This window comes from Antennarius striatus, chromosome 17 (genome assembly GCF_040054535.1).
Source record: "Antennarius striatus isolate MH-2024 chromosome 17, ASM4005453v1, whole genome shotgun sequence".
Lineage (NCBI taxonomy): Eukaryota > Metazoa > Chordata > Actinopteri > Lophiiformes > Antennariidae > Antennarius > Antennarius striatus.
Window position 1 is genome coordinate 17053458 of NC_090792.1, and position 16051 is coordinate 17069508.

Below are 16051 nucleotides of genomic sequence, written 5' to 3' on the forward strand. Positions count from 1 at the left end.
CTTCTTCATAAAGCTTCTTTCGTTTTGATCGTTCCATAACTTTGCCTTAGAGTCTAGACGACATGTCTCCACCGGACATATGAATGGCACTGAATGGGCAACATTTAGGTCAAACTACCCGCCTCTGAATGGCACATAATAATTAATTCTGTACTGATTCATGTGACCTAGAATATCACATTCAAGGGTTAGCCTGATTAGCATAAATACAGGGAATCAACGGGACACCTAATCTCCCTTTGTTCTCTTTTACTTGAACACCAAATGTCAGTGTCATTAAATCAATTTCCGCCGCGAGCAATGAGAGTTCTGCAACTCTGGTTGTTGACAGTTTTATTGACTGTTGCGCAATTTTGTTAGCAATATCACTATCGTAAACTCTTCAACCAATATGCCACAAGTCAAATGTCCCTGACCTTTGATCATCCCAGTTGTCTCAACCTTTCCCATGAGTTTCTTTTTGGACTTTCCTTTTTTGTGAACTGCACAATGTTGTCCAGATTTTCTCCTTGTGTTTTTTTTTAAACCCCTCTTTTTATGTAAGTATGCAGAGCTACAAAATGGGGCCCAGAAAATTGGATTATCACAGTGAGGGCATTTTTCAAATTCTCTCTTTACACGGTGTGTTGGGAGCAGCACGGGGGGCACCGTCACCTTGTGCCCGATGCCTTCCCGATAACCTGGCTCGTCAGATATGAGAGCGAGACGTACTCTGATATTAAAGATTGGTGTCCATATTGGTATTGTCATATCTTTCCATATGATAAACTCTGTGCACCAAATTGTAAACAGTGGGAAAAACTATAAAGAGTAATGTCTGGCATACTAATGGAGTCTTATACTGCTGCCCATTCCTTTCTTTCTACCTCTTTGCCTCTCCTGGGCTCTCCCTCCTTTCCCATCCTGTCTGTGAAATCCAACCGTTAGACTCATCCCTACGATCCCTCTGCAAGAATTAATCAGTTTTCCATTCCTGAAGAGATTATTCAAATACTGTTACATCTACAGCCAGTAGCAGGACTCCCCTCCCTCCTTCCTGAGCAGCAGGACAGTGCCGACGGAGGGAAGAAGGATCCTGTTAGTTCTCCTCTCTCCCTTCTCAGTTGTGTTTTCTGACCTGTGTGTCCTCCTTCCATGTGGTCTGTAGGAGCTGGAATTGCACAGAAGAGTCTTTGGACAGCTCGTAGCTCTTTGTTGTTCGGTGTTTTGTGTGTGTGTGTGTGTGTGTATACATCAAAAACACAGAGTATAAATGTTCTTTGTGTAATCATCCTCATTAGCGCCGGGAGGAGAACAGCCAGAGATCTTCCCGGCACCAAGCTGTATGAGCTGTGACGGCTCCAGCGGCGTTCGGATCCTTCTTTCCTTCATCTCCCCACCCTTTTCCCCTCCAGTCCTCCCCCCTTCTCTGTCCTAATCCCACTCTCTGAATTCCCATTCTCCATTTACTCCTTGTTTAGTTGTAAAAAGGCCAAAGAAAGGAGTTGATCATTTTGGGAGCTCTCAATGAGGAAAATTCTATTTGTGACCTGTGGCTTTTAAAGGAACATTTAGCGCAAAACTAAAAATCCAGACGTCGTCAACTCGCCCCCGCACTGATGGACAGTTTGGGGAAGTTTCCTGGTCTGCAAAATATTTCTGGAGGTCGGAAGCAAAACAGCAATGAAGCATGGGTGAATGATTCCTTTGGTAAAACCTACCCTTCATATTATTTTACTTTGTAGTTGTAAAAAAAAAACAAATTTTTAGCGTTCACTCCATTTATATTTAGCTGTTTCTTTATTCTTCACATTAAAGGAGAAACAACCCCAGTCTGTTTCTTTGCTCTTAATTCCCTCGAACATAAACTCTGAAGTGTTTGACTCACACACTTCTACTGCAGGTAACTTTAAATCCTCAAGGCCATGAAGTCGCAAAAGTTTTAATCCATTTGAAAAACAAAAATTTGAATTGGAAGTATATTTTAATTAGAATCAACACAGACCTGAGGCAAATTGTTCAAGTGTCTTTTTACGACAGACTCCCACACATTACGTCTCTGATCTGTTCCCTTTCCCGAGCTTCAACTTTTTCCATCCTAACGTTCCAACTCCCGTCTGTCCTTCTCTCAACTTATCTCAACTTTTCCCGTCCTTAACCTTCTTTTCATCCCTCCTCCCTTCATCTTTGGCTCTCACCTTCCCTCCTTCCATTACTTTTTTCGTTTCTAGCTCATGACCAAACCTACAATCCTGAATCCTCCTCACATGACCTCCACCCACCCTCAACTCACCGCACCAGCCAAACAAACATACCCCAGACCCCATATACTCCTTCTGGCATTTCTATCCGTCTATTCAGAATTCCCAGTCATCCTCATTCCAAGCACGTTAGATTTTGGCAACAAGATTATCACATTCCTGTAAAGGTTGCATGTTATTCATATTTGAAACATACGCTGTCTTTCCCACCCTTGAGTAAATGCCGGCTTCTCTCATATCCCCGCTTTCTCCTTATTTGTCTCTCTGGCTGCAGCAGAGAGAAGGTGTGTGGGTTGTTAAGTTGGCAGTAGCTGAAGTGCTAAGTGATTTAGAAGGTGAGCATCGCGGAAACGATGAAGTATCGCTGGGATGGCATCGTAGTTCAAGACGATTTGAAAAACCCAAAGATTTGGACTCGAAGAAACCTTCTGTACAAAAGATCTTGTATGGCTTTGTCTTGGCACTATAACTAACCTCCCTCCCTCTGGGAGTTCTGTCAGGAAAATGTGTGTTTTGTCACATTGACAAACGTGTTTGCTGTCACACAGATGTGTCAAATTGGTAATGAGATGCAGGGAAACCTGTTTTATACATCACTGCGGTGTCACAAACTCACGAGATGCGTTTTTGTTTGTGTGTGTGTGACTCAGATCTGTTGTGCTTTTCTTAAATCTTTTTTGATTGCGGCTTGGGTCATGCTCATATTAGGTTTTCGTCGCTCTGTTAACACAGGCACCCAATCCTCGATAAATATTTCTATCAAGCGATTCATGTCACAATCCCGCCATTCCTGGTTCTGCGTCTACACACACACACACTCACACACACACACACATGCATCCATACAGAAGTATTAGCTGTTGCTCCACAAAAAAGCTGCTGTTATCAGCATTTGTTGTGAAAAGTTAACACTACAACTACAGATAATTCGAATAATTATCCTTTGGGCTTATTAAAATATTCTCCATTCATTCTTAAAATCAGGGCTTTGAACCAGAATTTTTTGCCAATTACAGAACAGAGGATGGAAAATCAGAGGTAGACAGAGACGTTGCTGCAACTTATGATGCAACAAAGTTTCAAAGCTGCTAAATTTTGAACTCCATTTTGAGTGAATGACAGGAAGTGAAAGGTGAGGTCAGATATTTTCTTCAAGAACAAATTAACCGGTTACTATTATTTTGAATAACCCATTCTGTTCCACAACTTTAAAAAATATAAAGTTTTTGGTTTCATTTTCATTTGAACCTGTACAAAGCCCTGCTTAAAATGTAAAAGTTCAGATGTTTGCACAGTCGAGCACCACAGCTTGCAGCGCTACATCATACAGGAACGCTTCAATTTGCTGCAGACAAATCGAGCTCCTTCTCATTCTGCAACGTGTAAGCATGCAGCCTGTCACTGCAAGCGAGCCTTAAGATGTTATGACCTAAATAAACCACCGGCGCATTTGGATGAAGCGAGATTCCCCTCCTCCCCCCTTTCATTCAGTTGTCTAGATTTGGAACGCGTCGCTCTGCTGCCGGCTGCAACTTGTGCACAGTCAGACACTCACACTTAGTACGACACCCTCAGAGGGAGTTTGCTCTCGTGACCAAGCAGGTGCGTTCACACATCCAAGCACCCGCTTCACACCCACTTAGCTCATTTTTCGCAAGTCGCATTGTGTATTTGTATCACTGTGTTTGCGGCTGATCACGGATCAGGATTGTCTTTTTATCAGTGATGCTATGGACGACACCGTTTGTCCGTTAAGGGAAAAATCAAATCCAACATCTCTCAAAATGTGTCACTGTCCTGTGGCTCGTCCAGTATTAAACACTTTTGTATGAACTGAAAACAGTTAAAATATGAACGCATGCAGGCGCTGGTGGTGACAGTAACAACAGATCAGGTGTTTTGTCCTAATTAGGTGAGACATACTTGATGCTCAAAGGGTGTGTTTTTGTCTTCTGTTGTGTTTTTTTTGTAAATAGTTATTCATGTTTGTTATTTAGTCTTGATATTTCATCTCTGCCCAACCAGCTGCTCCCAGGATATCAGACAACTTCGTGCTCTCACAGTGTTGCTGCCTTTATGGCCATTAGTGACTTTTACGACCGAAATGACGTTTTTGTATCTGTATGTACAGAATGGAGGCATTGTCAAGTGCTGTTCTTGGTTTGAAAACTTCCCACTGTTGACTGGATATGTTTTTGAAAGTTGTGCTTCATTTTTAAAATGTAGTTGTCTTTTAAAATAACTTCAGCAACAGGTCTGTTTAAGTGCAGAAATGGACTGATTCAGTGTCCTGAGACTTTTCAGTTTCCCTCCGGGTTGTCGTCCTTCACCGACAGAAGGAAGTGTGACATACTCGTGCGTTTCGGTGACCAGGCAGAGGCCGACAGGTTTATTGTGTGCTCCCCTCTGAGCTGAGGCCTGACACGAACAGATAAAGTGAGCCTTGCATGAAACGTGTTCTCTGCCTGTGAACCGGGATTGGCTCACAGGACAGGTTTTGCTGTGCAAACAGACAGCTCTGTCCAGTGTGTGTTTTAGCAAGGTAGGTGTGTGTGGTCACTGACGTGCATGTCCGTGTGTGTGCGCAAGGGATCACCATGTCGTTTGCTCGCTCTGGTGTGTATTTATTTGTACAGACAGTCGGTTCTCCTGGATTAAAGCGCTTTAATCTTGCCCGATCCCTGTCAGCTCTGAAGTTAACGGGTGTACCTTGTTAGGCGAGGAGTTTCCTCGGCTCACGTGTCCAAAGTTAGAATGTCACGGCTGAGTGGACTTTGCTCCCCTGGTTGTGATTAGCTGAGGGAGATGTGAGCCAGGCCTTCGATGATGGATGCACCTCTCACTTTTAGTTTGGATCAGCAAATTTTAATTGGGTTTCTGGAGGGTTTTTTTTCTTCTGCTTTCTAATCTTTGTCTGGAAGCCAAGAACACATGCATGCCTGGTTTTAAAGTAGTACCTTTTAGATTTATTAATTGCATTGAAGACAGCAGTTTGACTGATTAGCTGCCACTTTATTCTGCAGCTTAAAGCAGAAGTAAATGAACCTATTGTTGGTACTCAGCTGTGGGAAACCCAAAACTAAACCAGGAAGTGGGTTTGAATGGAATAGTTACAGATGTACAGTACAGTCAATCTATTTTCAACCTTTTAAACTGCGTTAATTGAGTTCATTATTTTCACATTTTAACACCCTCCTGCTTGACTTCTCCTGTTTGAGCGTGACAAATGAAGGCAGTTGCGTTTGCTGACGTTTGTTAGCTGAAGAAATATTGGCATCCTTCGATGATGAATGAGAGAAGGACTAAAAACATAGCGTTGGTTTGGGTCGTTCAATGCCGTGGTGCTTCTTGGTCAGTCGATCTCATTTTTTTTACTGCTGAAATTAAAAATCTACTTCTTTTGGACTGTAGCGCTCATCACTCACCAGGTTGAAAGCTCCAGGAGGAGGAGATGCAGACTCTCCTACGGGTTCTCTCTTCCCTGTCAGCAGCTCATCCTCCAACTCATTTGTTCCTCCTTGTGGGTCTGAGTGACACCGCTCTATTGTGTTATGTCATATTTAAAGCATTCCTATTTACAGACACTTGACAGGATGCGTTAACGTGGCAGTGTGGCGCTGTGGTTCAGGTTCAGCATCTTACCCGCTCTGAAAAACAGGAAGTTGACAAATTTCTGTGTGTGCTTGCATTATTAACCTGAACGAGTTAATATCCCAGACTTAGAATCCTTTTTTGTTTTTCCTTAATATATTCTGCTGTCACTCTCTTTACCTGTTTAATTTACCCACCGCTCTATCTGCCGCTCACAGGGAGCTCAGCGATGAACAAGCTACGGCAGAGCTTCCGTCGGAAGAAAGACGTGTACGTCCCAGAGTCGAGTCGACCGCACCAGTGGCAGACGGACGAGGAGGCGGTCCGCAGTGGCAAATGTAGCTTTGCAGTCAAGGTGACTCTCCACCATCCACACACACACACACAAACACACCTGAATACAAAACACAGGTTCCACAGACGGTGACGACCTCGCCGCAGTGCATTCATACCTCTGAGAATCCTGCACATTGCCCGCCTCCCCAAGGACTCTGCCAGTGATTAATTAGAATCGTTCAGAGACTGTGAGCGTAGCTTTTATCTAGGTTGCGAGATTTTTCTGCTGGCGCCTTCCGAACATGTAGGATGGTGTCGGCAAAATTGATTCCTGGCCGCTAACGGCCAAAACCACTTGAATCATCAAGTATACAGAGAATGAAGTCATGTTCAGCTGACGGAACACAATTCACGGAGCACGAGACACACGAGTCGGTGGAGCTGTATCTGCCCACAAACTCTGTACGTCTTCTGATGCTGCAGTCGATTACGCGGGGAGTTCTCTATATTGTGGCAACAGAAGGCTCAACTTTTGCAAACAGTTGTGCAATGGTACACTTCCCCTCATCAGACGGGTCCGAAAGCTGTCCTCACTCAGATTAAAGGGGAACTCGATAAACCGCAGAATTGAAAAAGAGAAAGTTTTTGTCTAAATATGGAAACAAGTACAAGTTTCTTCCCAGTTTTTTTTGTCTGATGCCGTTCAAATGTTTTGCACTATCCTGTCTTCTTTGGGCGAGAAGCAAGAACTGAAAAAAGGTGTTTGTCTGCAAGACAGAGATGTGAGAATTAAGGAACTTAATGGAGGAGCATGTGTGTGTGTCGGTTCATGGCTTGGAGTCCTTTGACGCTCAAGTCAGTGTGTACTTTGTCTTGGCTTAAAGATCTTGTCTATGCTGTCTTCCAAATGTCCGCCTGCTCCACAAACACACACACTCCACACCTTCCCTCCCCCACCTGCTCCCTATAAATTGTCTTTATCCTCCGTACTCTAAGGTAAATTTACTACGCTCCTCCTTCACACATGGTTGAAGGTGTGGATGAAGTACTTCTCACATTCTGCATCAGTTTGCTGCCCTCCTTCTCTTCCTGGAGGGGCACCGACTGTGATCTTCGTCTCAAATATTGCAGCTATTTCTTGTGCCAAATCTTGATCTGCTCTCGAGAAAACTGTTGATGTAGTGAAAGCAATGGATGAAGATCCATCCTGTCATCCTTTCCTCCTTGCACTTCTTCAGTCGCACGCCGTATTCCACCCTGTGTTTTTTCTCCCCTTTCATCACGCCGGTGCAACCTACCATGCTACTCCTTAGGATCCCTCCTCCCCCTCCCCATCTCCCGCTTTAGGTGCCTCACAGCGAGCCAAGTTGTGTGTGGGTTGCGGTGAAATTCAGACTGCCGCAATGAAAGGTTAACCAATAGAGGGTGGGAGAGGAGATGAGCCGGACGAGGAGACGGGGATCTGGGGGTGTGTAGGGGAAAGATGAACCACATGGTGTTCAAGTGGGGTAAAATGAGCCTTTACTCACTTTATAAGAGTAACATAAGCCCCATCTATGTCACATGAACAGCATATTTATTCCATGTTTGCACCGTTTTCAAGCTGAAATTGCAGCAAGTTATTGACACCCAAAGATGATTGCGAAGGTATTAAGTCACTTTTTTTTGGTCTGGAAATGTCCAAAGGCTAGAAATGTATCTAAAAGTATAAAAAGGTATATGGTGTGTGTTTTCCAAGTAATAAAGGTGAAAATTTAAAGTGTCAACTGTCAATGGTTTAAACTAGAGATATTTTTTGTACTTGCTCGGTGCCTTCCGTTGTTCACACATTAGCGTTCGCAAAGCTGTGCACAGCAGGGATTTATTTTTTAATCCAACTGAATTTTTTTCACTGAAGCAGATTTATGGCCTATAGTCTGGTTTAATTCCCAGAATCCATCTGGAGCGCATCCAGAGGATTACATCGCCCAAGCCAATAACGTTGATTCTCCAATTGATATTGATATGCTATTTGTGAGGCGACAGCTTGCAGCTGCTATCACTCGCCTATGATAATCTCCAGCTACTTATTCACGATGTGGAACCTGTGACCTCCATCATATCATATCTCATCAATCTGTCTCTTCTTTATTGTCCACTTTTTGTCTTTTGCCCTTTTCACTTGATTATTGGCACCCTGAAATGTCAAGTAAATGTGCATTTTTATGAACATCCCAGCATTTCCCATGATATTGCCTTTGTTTTACCTCTGTCAGCACTTTGCAGCTGAAAAAGCAATCGATGGAAGAGCGAATAAAATACTTCACGATGTTATTCCCCATTAAGCTCCATCCTTCCATCCATTTGTCCAGCAAAGAAACTCCTTCAGAGAGTCCTGGATCTATATTGACTCCATACTGGGGTCTCATCCAGACTGCATAGACCTCGAGGCGTCCGAATTATGTGGCTCCCTTTAATGCAAAGGAGTATCACCTCTGTTCCAAGTTCCTCCAGATGTCCGAGCCCCGCAGCCTCTTCTGAGGCTGATCCTAGCCAACATGTGGGAGAAACCCGCTATTCTGTTTAAGTATAGAATTCACAACCATACTTTCAGATTCAAATATGGGCCAAATAATAAATGAAGACCTTGGCTATCCTCCCCATCTTCCCTGCAACTGTCGGCTACAGCTCTCGCATTACTGCTGATACCACGCCCCCTCATCTGTTAACAGCAGATGCAAAACAGTACAAAATTCTTCTCATACAAAATGCATCTGATCCTGGCTCATTGTGGGATTAGTGGAACAAATCCTCAAGTAGGCCCACAAAGAAACCTGGATACAGAACCAAATTACCTTATATATGTACTACACACCACCAGGGAGATGTTAATTTTGTTATTTTTTTAAAGGCTTCTGTTGAGTACATCCGTTAAATGCGAGCACCCCCAGATATTTCCTGCCAGCTAGCAGCTAGCACGACAAAAGATGCTACTATAAAGCATCTGTTATGACACTTCATTCCTCCCTTGTGTTTGCGCATCTCATCTCGGCCAAGTCCAGGGGCCAATCTCCTTTAGCGACGCTATCTGTCTGCTGCCAACAGCTGCCTCTGTGCATCACTGCTGTCCTTAACACACACACACACACGTTTCTCATCTCTGCACATTTACATGCTGGTGTCTGTGTCTGTGCACATTCGTATTCTTTAAATGCTCGCTGGTAACTGCTCACATCTGTGACGTCACATTCTGGAAATAGCAGGGCCGTAAGGCGCGGGCAGACGGGGCGTGGGTCAGCGTCGCTCGATGTGAGTGTATCTCGAAGGAAAGGGTAAGGACTTCCTCTCCGGCACAATGGCTTCTGTGGGAGTCAGGGTCGTGAGTCCAGAGCGACACGCAGCAGGGTGAGATGCTGCTTTGGCTTCCGGTGGAGAGGGGGGGGGGGTCAAGAAGGTTGCAGGAGGCAGGTTTTCCGTTCATTCAGTTGCAGTTAAATCCACTCACAGACTCAAGTCACGACTGATCAGTTACACAGTTCAAACTACATTAAAGACCTGGTTTATATAGTAAAGTTAATTCTAAAGAATAGTCAACGCAAAACGCCATTGACACTCGTCACGTTAGCTGCCAGTGGAGTTTGGCTCGTGGAAACTTCCTGCCCCGCCTTAATAGACAGCAGGAAGCCGTGGAGCGCTCTATGGTTAGAACATACCATGTCGTAATAATTTATGGCTCATTCCAAAAGATGATGCTACTAATAGAAACTTTGTAAAGGTGACGCCATCACCTGGCACGAGTTTTTCTTTCCTGAGTCAGTCTTAGAAGGAAATTTATGACCAAAGAAAGAACAAAAACCTGTCGTGTGTCTCTTGACTCCACTTTCATGAGAACATAAATGATCTCGTTGAAGTGAATTTGCTTATTTGCTTGAGAGTGTTGCACCTTTACTTAACTCACAATTTTAGGAACCAGCTGTAACTATAAATTGTTTATGACCTCAAAAAGGTTAATAATCAGGCGTGAGAATCGCCACCCTATCCAGGGATTTGTGACAGCTTGAACCGATTTAAAAAACTCTCCTCTCATTCTAGAGTTTATTATTGTGACTTAACTGCTGAAAAGAGAGCCTCTGGGAAAGTTTTGTCACAGCGTTTACTCACTTCCTCTCCATTTGTCTCTACCTTGCAGTACCTGGGACACGTGGAGGTGGAGGAGTCCCGAGGCATGCACATCTGTGAGGACGCAGTGAAGCGGCTGAAAACGGTAGGTTTCGCTAGAAACCCCCATCCTCCTCGTACTCCTCCTCCTCCTCCTCCTTCATGCTTTCAGGAACAAGGCTGCTGACTAGCAGGCATCCCACTTCCTTTAAGCTATCTGTTTCTTATCTTTTCCTCCATTAGTTTCCTTCACTGATCTACCAGCATCCTACTGACTCCTAACATTTTATTTTGTGGCAGCACCCCTTTTTGCTCGTTTTTGGTTTTTCATCGTTGTTTGTTCCTGCCTCCTCGTGAGGCCAGTAACTACCGTTCGTCATCGAGGGTTCTCCTCCCATCTCGACCCTCAGACAACCCCGAGAGGTGTTCCGCGTGTCACTTCCTTTCTCTCGCACGCCGTCTCACCCGGGGGAGATGGATCGACATGTATTTCCTGCTGCAGTAGATTCCGGTAGAGTTGCACAAAAAAGGACAACGTCCAATTTGGAGAGCGGGGAGAGGAAAGCGTGGAGTGTTTGCTTTTTTGTCTGCCAGGATCACACCCAGGTCACAACATTAAGTTCTGGAGGTCAAGTCGAAAAACCTGAGGTCTGCTTCCTGGGTTTGTGTCAGAGTCAGTGGAGATGGAATGGAAACACACCCTCCATGAAGTGTCAGCCAGCTCTCAATTTCACTTGAAATGACTCGTTCCAAGGGCTTTTCAATCATTTTGGTAGTACAGCTCGATGAGCTGTTGAGGACTTCTCTAGAGCCATTTGTTAGTTTGATTACACTGGAAGATGCTTAAGAATCATTTGTTTTATGACAGAGTAGAGTAGAACACTTCGATTTTATATCAGTTCAAGTGGAAGAGTGCAATAAAACCAACGCAAATGAGAGAACAGAAACACACAAACACACAGGATATGTGTGTTTAAAAAGATGGATTTTTCATTTGGCTTAGTTTTACATTTTTAACCACATTTGAATTATGGTTTGATTTTAGCATCATTTGGCTGTTAGTATTTTGCCATCGTGGGAGTGTGGCCAATGCATCTCTCTTTGAAATGTTTGGAAATTAGTCCTGCTCTGTTCACCTCAATAGAAACTGGAGTTTGTCCAGTTGGTCCTGAAACAGATGCTCTGGTTTTTTTGTTTTTTACCAATTGAGGCTCCCAAAAATCACAGGCAAATCGTTTTTTTTGTTCACACAAAAAACACACAAGAGGATGAAGTGTATCCAGAGGCGTAGCAGGAAAATGTATACATATGCGAGCGCACAACAGCATGTACACACTCGTGCTTGATGAGGTCAGATGGTGTGTCGCGGAGCCTGAGGCGGTCCGGTCTTATTGAGTTACAGTCATTTTAACAAGGGCGGACAAAATGGAGCCAACTCAAAAGGAGAGGCAGGGGCTTCTGCAAGCATCTGACCCTCCATCTGATGATATTTCCTCAGTCTCCTCTGCTGCTCCCTCCCATACCCACCACCCAGAGGTCCATATTTACCACCCTTCGCAGGCTTCCCCAGAGTTTATCATTTGCCACGTTCATAACAAAGGCCGCGGTATCATTTGGAGGCTGGAATATTTATTTTATGGTGTTTCAACATTAGCTGGTTTTTGCAGCGAAGCTCCTTTTTGTGCTCTTTCAGTCATCGCATTTGAGTTATGACCAGGATGTCGTGGCGTACCTGTGCACACCAGAGGCTCACCTTACAGGAAATGCCTCAAAAGCAGTTGAGAACCTGAGCTGACCAGACCTTTCTGGAAATGCACAAGACAGGAAAAGTGGCATTCGTAGGCTCTGGGAAAGCTCTACACAAACTGTAAAAACACAAGAGATCGGAGCAGTGGAGGGGTAAACAGATGGGGGGGGCGGGTTGTTCAGTGATTGTCCCAACATGCTGTTATCCCACGCTGCTCTGTCTACAATGATACAGCTAAAAAAAGATCAGCGATTTTGCTCACACAGTGAGGTTTGACTCTGGAGTTCTCAACTGATGGTTGGAAACTTAGAGGTTCTGCTTCAACGACGTTTTGAGAGCAGTAATCTGAAAAGAGATGACGTCATTCGGCAGAGAAACAGGAGGAAGAGTTAGAGGACTTCATTAAAAATAAAGTAATTCATCGAACTCATGAACCCAACATTAAAGAATCTGAGAAGAGTATACAGACTTGACGTTAAAGCTATATAAGGGTACGTTATAATTCAGACGCCGAGAACCATCGGGATTGTAAAATAAAAGCATATGTCTTCGGTTACAAGAGGAAGTGTGATATTTGTCACTTCAGTCAGGGAAGGATTCAGATTGTCAGATTTTCTGTAAAACAAACCCAGTGAACTTTATTGTACGAGCAGCTTCGTCCCACCGTTATTCTTTAAAGCTTGATGTCATTTACAGACGTCGTTGTTACGGTGGTCCTCTTGCCCCCCTCTCTCCTGCCAGTTATCTGTGTTAAATCTAAAATGACCAGGCAAGACAAGGGCCACCCTTCGAGCAGATATACAATTTCAGAGGCTCCGTCGGATCCCAGCTCATCCCGATGGACTCTTTAATAAGCTGACTGTTGCCAGGCAACAAATGCAGTTCCTACCACTAAAGGATAGCACTCGATATTGCTCAGCAGTCAACTTCAGAAACTAATAATTACAATGGGTAGCAACCAGAGTTGACAGACACCTGTAGGCACTTAACATTTGGTGAGGGCTACTTCCTGGAAATTAGCAGCCAGACATAACACCGACACCAACCACGGCTGAGTGAGAAGGGAGAGCGAGAACACGTCTGAGTTTCCTCGTGCGACTAGTCGCAGCACCGAGTCGACTCCATCCCAGATTCTACACTTTTGAGAAGATAATGAGAGATCTGTCAGGGTTCTGTGACCCATGACTCAGATTTGAGGACAGAGGTAGGGGGGGCTGCACTGCAGTACCAGCAACCTCCAAAACTGCCGTTTGTGCATTGTCATCACGACATCACTTCCTGCTTCTTTCTGGCCGACATCCCGGGGTTGGAGGTGCATTCAGTGTCCTATTAGTGAGAGTGTTTCCACTGTAACCCAGGAGCTCGTGAGTTCAAAGAAGTGTTGGTTACTATGACGACAGCATCTGAAAGTCAGCAGATGCTCTTAGAAGAAAGGTAAACTTCTAGACATTCAGAAACTAATAGGTTAGAATTTCAAAATATTAGATTTTTTCTCAATTTAATGAGATGAAACCATCTCATCTTAAAATAAACTCACCTTCAAATAAATTAAACAGTTCAAAGTACTGAAACTTTCAGAAAATAACTTCTTAGTAATGACACAGTATTTCAAATTAAGAGGCCAGAAGTGTGGTTTTTCCTTTGAGGTAATGCATTATGACATTTTTTTAAAATATTCAGACACAGTGAGTCATTATTTTGTGATGCCAGCTTATACTATGATTTGTTTTATTTAAAAAGAAAACTTTTTCCTCCCTTGTTTCATTTTTCACCTTGTGGTCTTCCTCCTGATCTTTCACAGCCGTCCATTTCTCCCTCCTGTAGTTTCATCCCAGCTCGTGCATTGAATGCCTGAATATTGTGTCACCTTTTTGTTGTTGTTATACAGTTTTTTTTTTGTCTTTTTAAGCAGGTTTTTATTGTGGTGTTGCAGAGAATTACCTTTGAACCCCCTCCCCTCCTCACCGCCCTCCCATTATATTGATCTCAACCCTGTAGAGGCTTCTTCCCCCCCTTCTTTAACCATGGCCTACTAAAACCGCTCTGTCATCATCTGCATTTCTTTACAGCACTAACATACGCTGAGCTCATTCCAAACGAATCCTGCAACGCTGGCTAACGCTTTAAATCATGCATTAACATCGCGCTCGGGGGTGCCGTCTCCGCCATGGCCGCGTGTCAGGAGCAGAGTTGTGCTCCTTTTTCCGCAGCTTATGGCCAAGGAGAGGAAACTCCTGGGGAGCAGGGGATGAAGGAGGATTAAGACCCAACTGGGGTCTGGTTGTGGTTTATTTCTGTGGTTGTCGCAGCCTAAACTTGACCCCCTGATTCCTGACGAAGGGCGAGTCACAGGTTTGACTCAAGAGGTCAAGCTGCCGTCCGTGGGAATCGGTCTCTGTCGGCTGTGCGATCACGGAATGACCATGTGTGGGTGTGGGGATCTGAAAGAATGGACGGGATTTGGGCTCATTCCCCTCCACGTACTTTCACAGACGCACACCTGAAGGTGTCCCGACAGACCCGTATGCTGTTGTTAAGGTGGTATCGCACTACTTTTGTTGGGTTGTTGTTGCTAGTTTAAACAATGTCTCACAAGTAATGGGGTTTACTAACAGTTACAGTCATGAAGACTATAACCACCGCACCGTCAGGCGTGGAAACGTCCTTCGGTCTGGAGTCACGTGGAGCTACCTGATCCATCGCCTCACTCTTTTACTCATAACCCAGTTTCACGTCCACCAAAAACCCCAAAAACCAAATCAAACCCCCCCCTTCCCTACCCCTTTCTCTGGGTTCAAGACAGATTTCAGTCTTCCTAGGTAACATTTTCATGCCTTGTTCCTCCCCCATCTCCACCCTGTCACCCATCCTCCCCTTCTCCCCCCCTTTTTTTTTTAACCCACACCCACTCCCAGGACAGGAAATTCTTCAAAGGATTCTTTACAAAAGTAAGTTATTGCTGTGTGTGTCTGACTGCCTCTCTCATAATGAGCATCACCATCATTATTATGAGTGTGTTTCCTCCTCTCACGTAACACTTCACCCTTTGATCACGTCTAAAGGCTGGAAGAAACACACTCACACACACACACACACGCACACAGGAGACAAAGGTAATGATGCATGTGTCTTTGAGCAGGTGGGGGTGGTTTAGGCTGGGGTGGGGCACTTTTGTGTGTGTGTGTGTGTGCTTTTGATTAACAGGCGTGCCTTCTTTCCCACCAGCCCTTCTTCCATGATTCAGCGGAACAATGAACAGTTTGTGTGAATGAATGCACACACACAACTCTTTTCTGTCATCATTCTAACCAACGAGGACACCTCTGTCCATCGCATCAGCGCACCAACTCCTCTTTCATTATTAAACTCGGGTTGAATAACACCTCACTCGGAAAGAAACAGTTCTGTCTCTTTATTTACAGGTGTGTGTGTATATATATGTGTGTGTGTTGATGGATATTTTTATTATGAATAGGTTCCTGTGGGGGAAAGCCATTTTTTTGTTGAGGCTGGCGATGTTTCCTCATTTCTGACTCGTCTCTGCTCCTGTGTTTTGTTTGCAGGCTGGAAAGAAGCCGGTGCGGGCCGTGTTGTGGGTTTCAGCGGATGGTCTGCGAGTTGTAGATGACAAAACAAAGGTAATAACAAGTCCCTCGGGTTCCTCCCTTCAAACTGGCCAAACCCCTTAATCAGAAATAAAGATCAGCCAGAGGAAGTACACCAGGCTTTAGTGAAGGAGGAAGCTGCTGAGCCACAGTTGTTAATAATCATAGTGAAGCTGTCTTCCGGTCGAGTGACCTGCAAAAAAACCTGATATGAAATATGTACTCGCTGCACCTGCAGGAACTAATAATAATGAAAGGTTACACTGACCCCTGCTGGACGGCGATGGTACTACTTTAAGAGAGTTAACCAGGTCCTGTGCAGTCGTCGGTGCCGGTGGTGTTACACAACATTTTATCGCCTCTGTAGTGAAATGAAAAAAGGTCAAAGAGTGATAAAGAAACAAGAGGGACATTCTGTGTAGCCTGTACTGCTGCAAATCCTCAGCTATTCTATA

At 44.4% G+C, this 16051-nt stretch overlaps 1 protein-coding gene across 6 annotated transcripts in view; it reads left to right on the plus strand.

Moving 5' to 3' along the window:
* Positions 1 to 16051, plus strand: part of numb (NUMB endocytic adaptor protein) — a 33669-nt gene that overhangs the window by 12636 nt on the left and 4982 nt on the right. For 3 of the 6 annotated variants that reach the window (XM_068338224.1, XM_068338223.1, XM_068338227.1), the window contains exons 2-5: positions 6050 to 6186; positions 10276 to 10350; positions 14907 to 14939; positions 15555 to 15629. In XM_068338224.1, coding sequence (XP_068194325.1) covers positions 6061 to 6186; positions 10276 to 10350; positions 14907 to 14939; positions 15555 to 15629 — 309 coding nt within the window. In that variant the 5' untranslated portion in view covers positions 6050 to 6060. The remainder of the gene's footprint in view (positions 1 to 6049; positions 6187 to 10275; positions 10351 to 14906; positions 14940 to 15554; positions 15630 to 16051) is intronic. The other 3 variants (XM_068338226.1, XM_068338225.1, XM_068338228.1) reach the window with 1 other exon arrangement.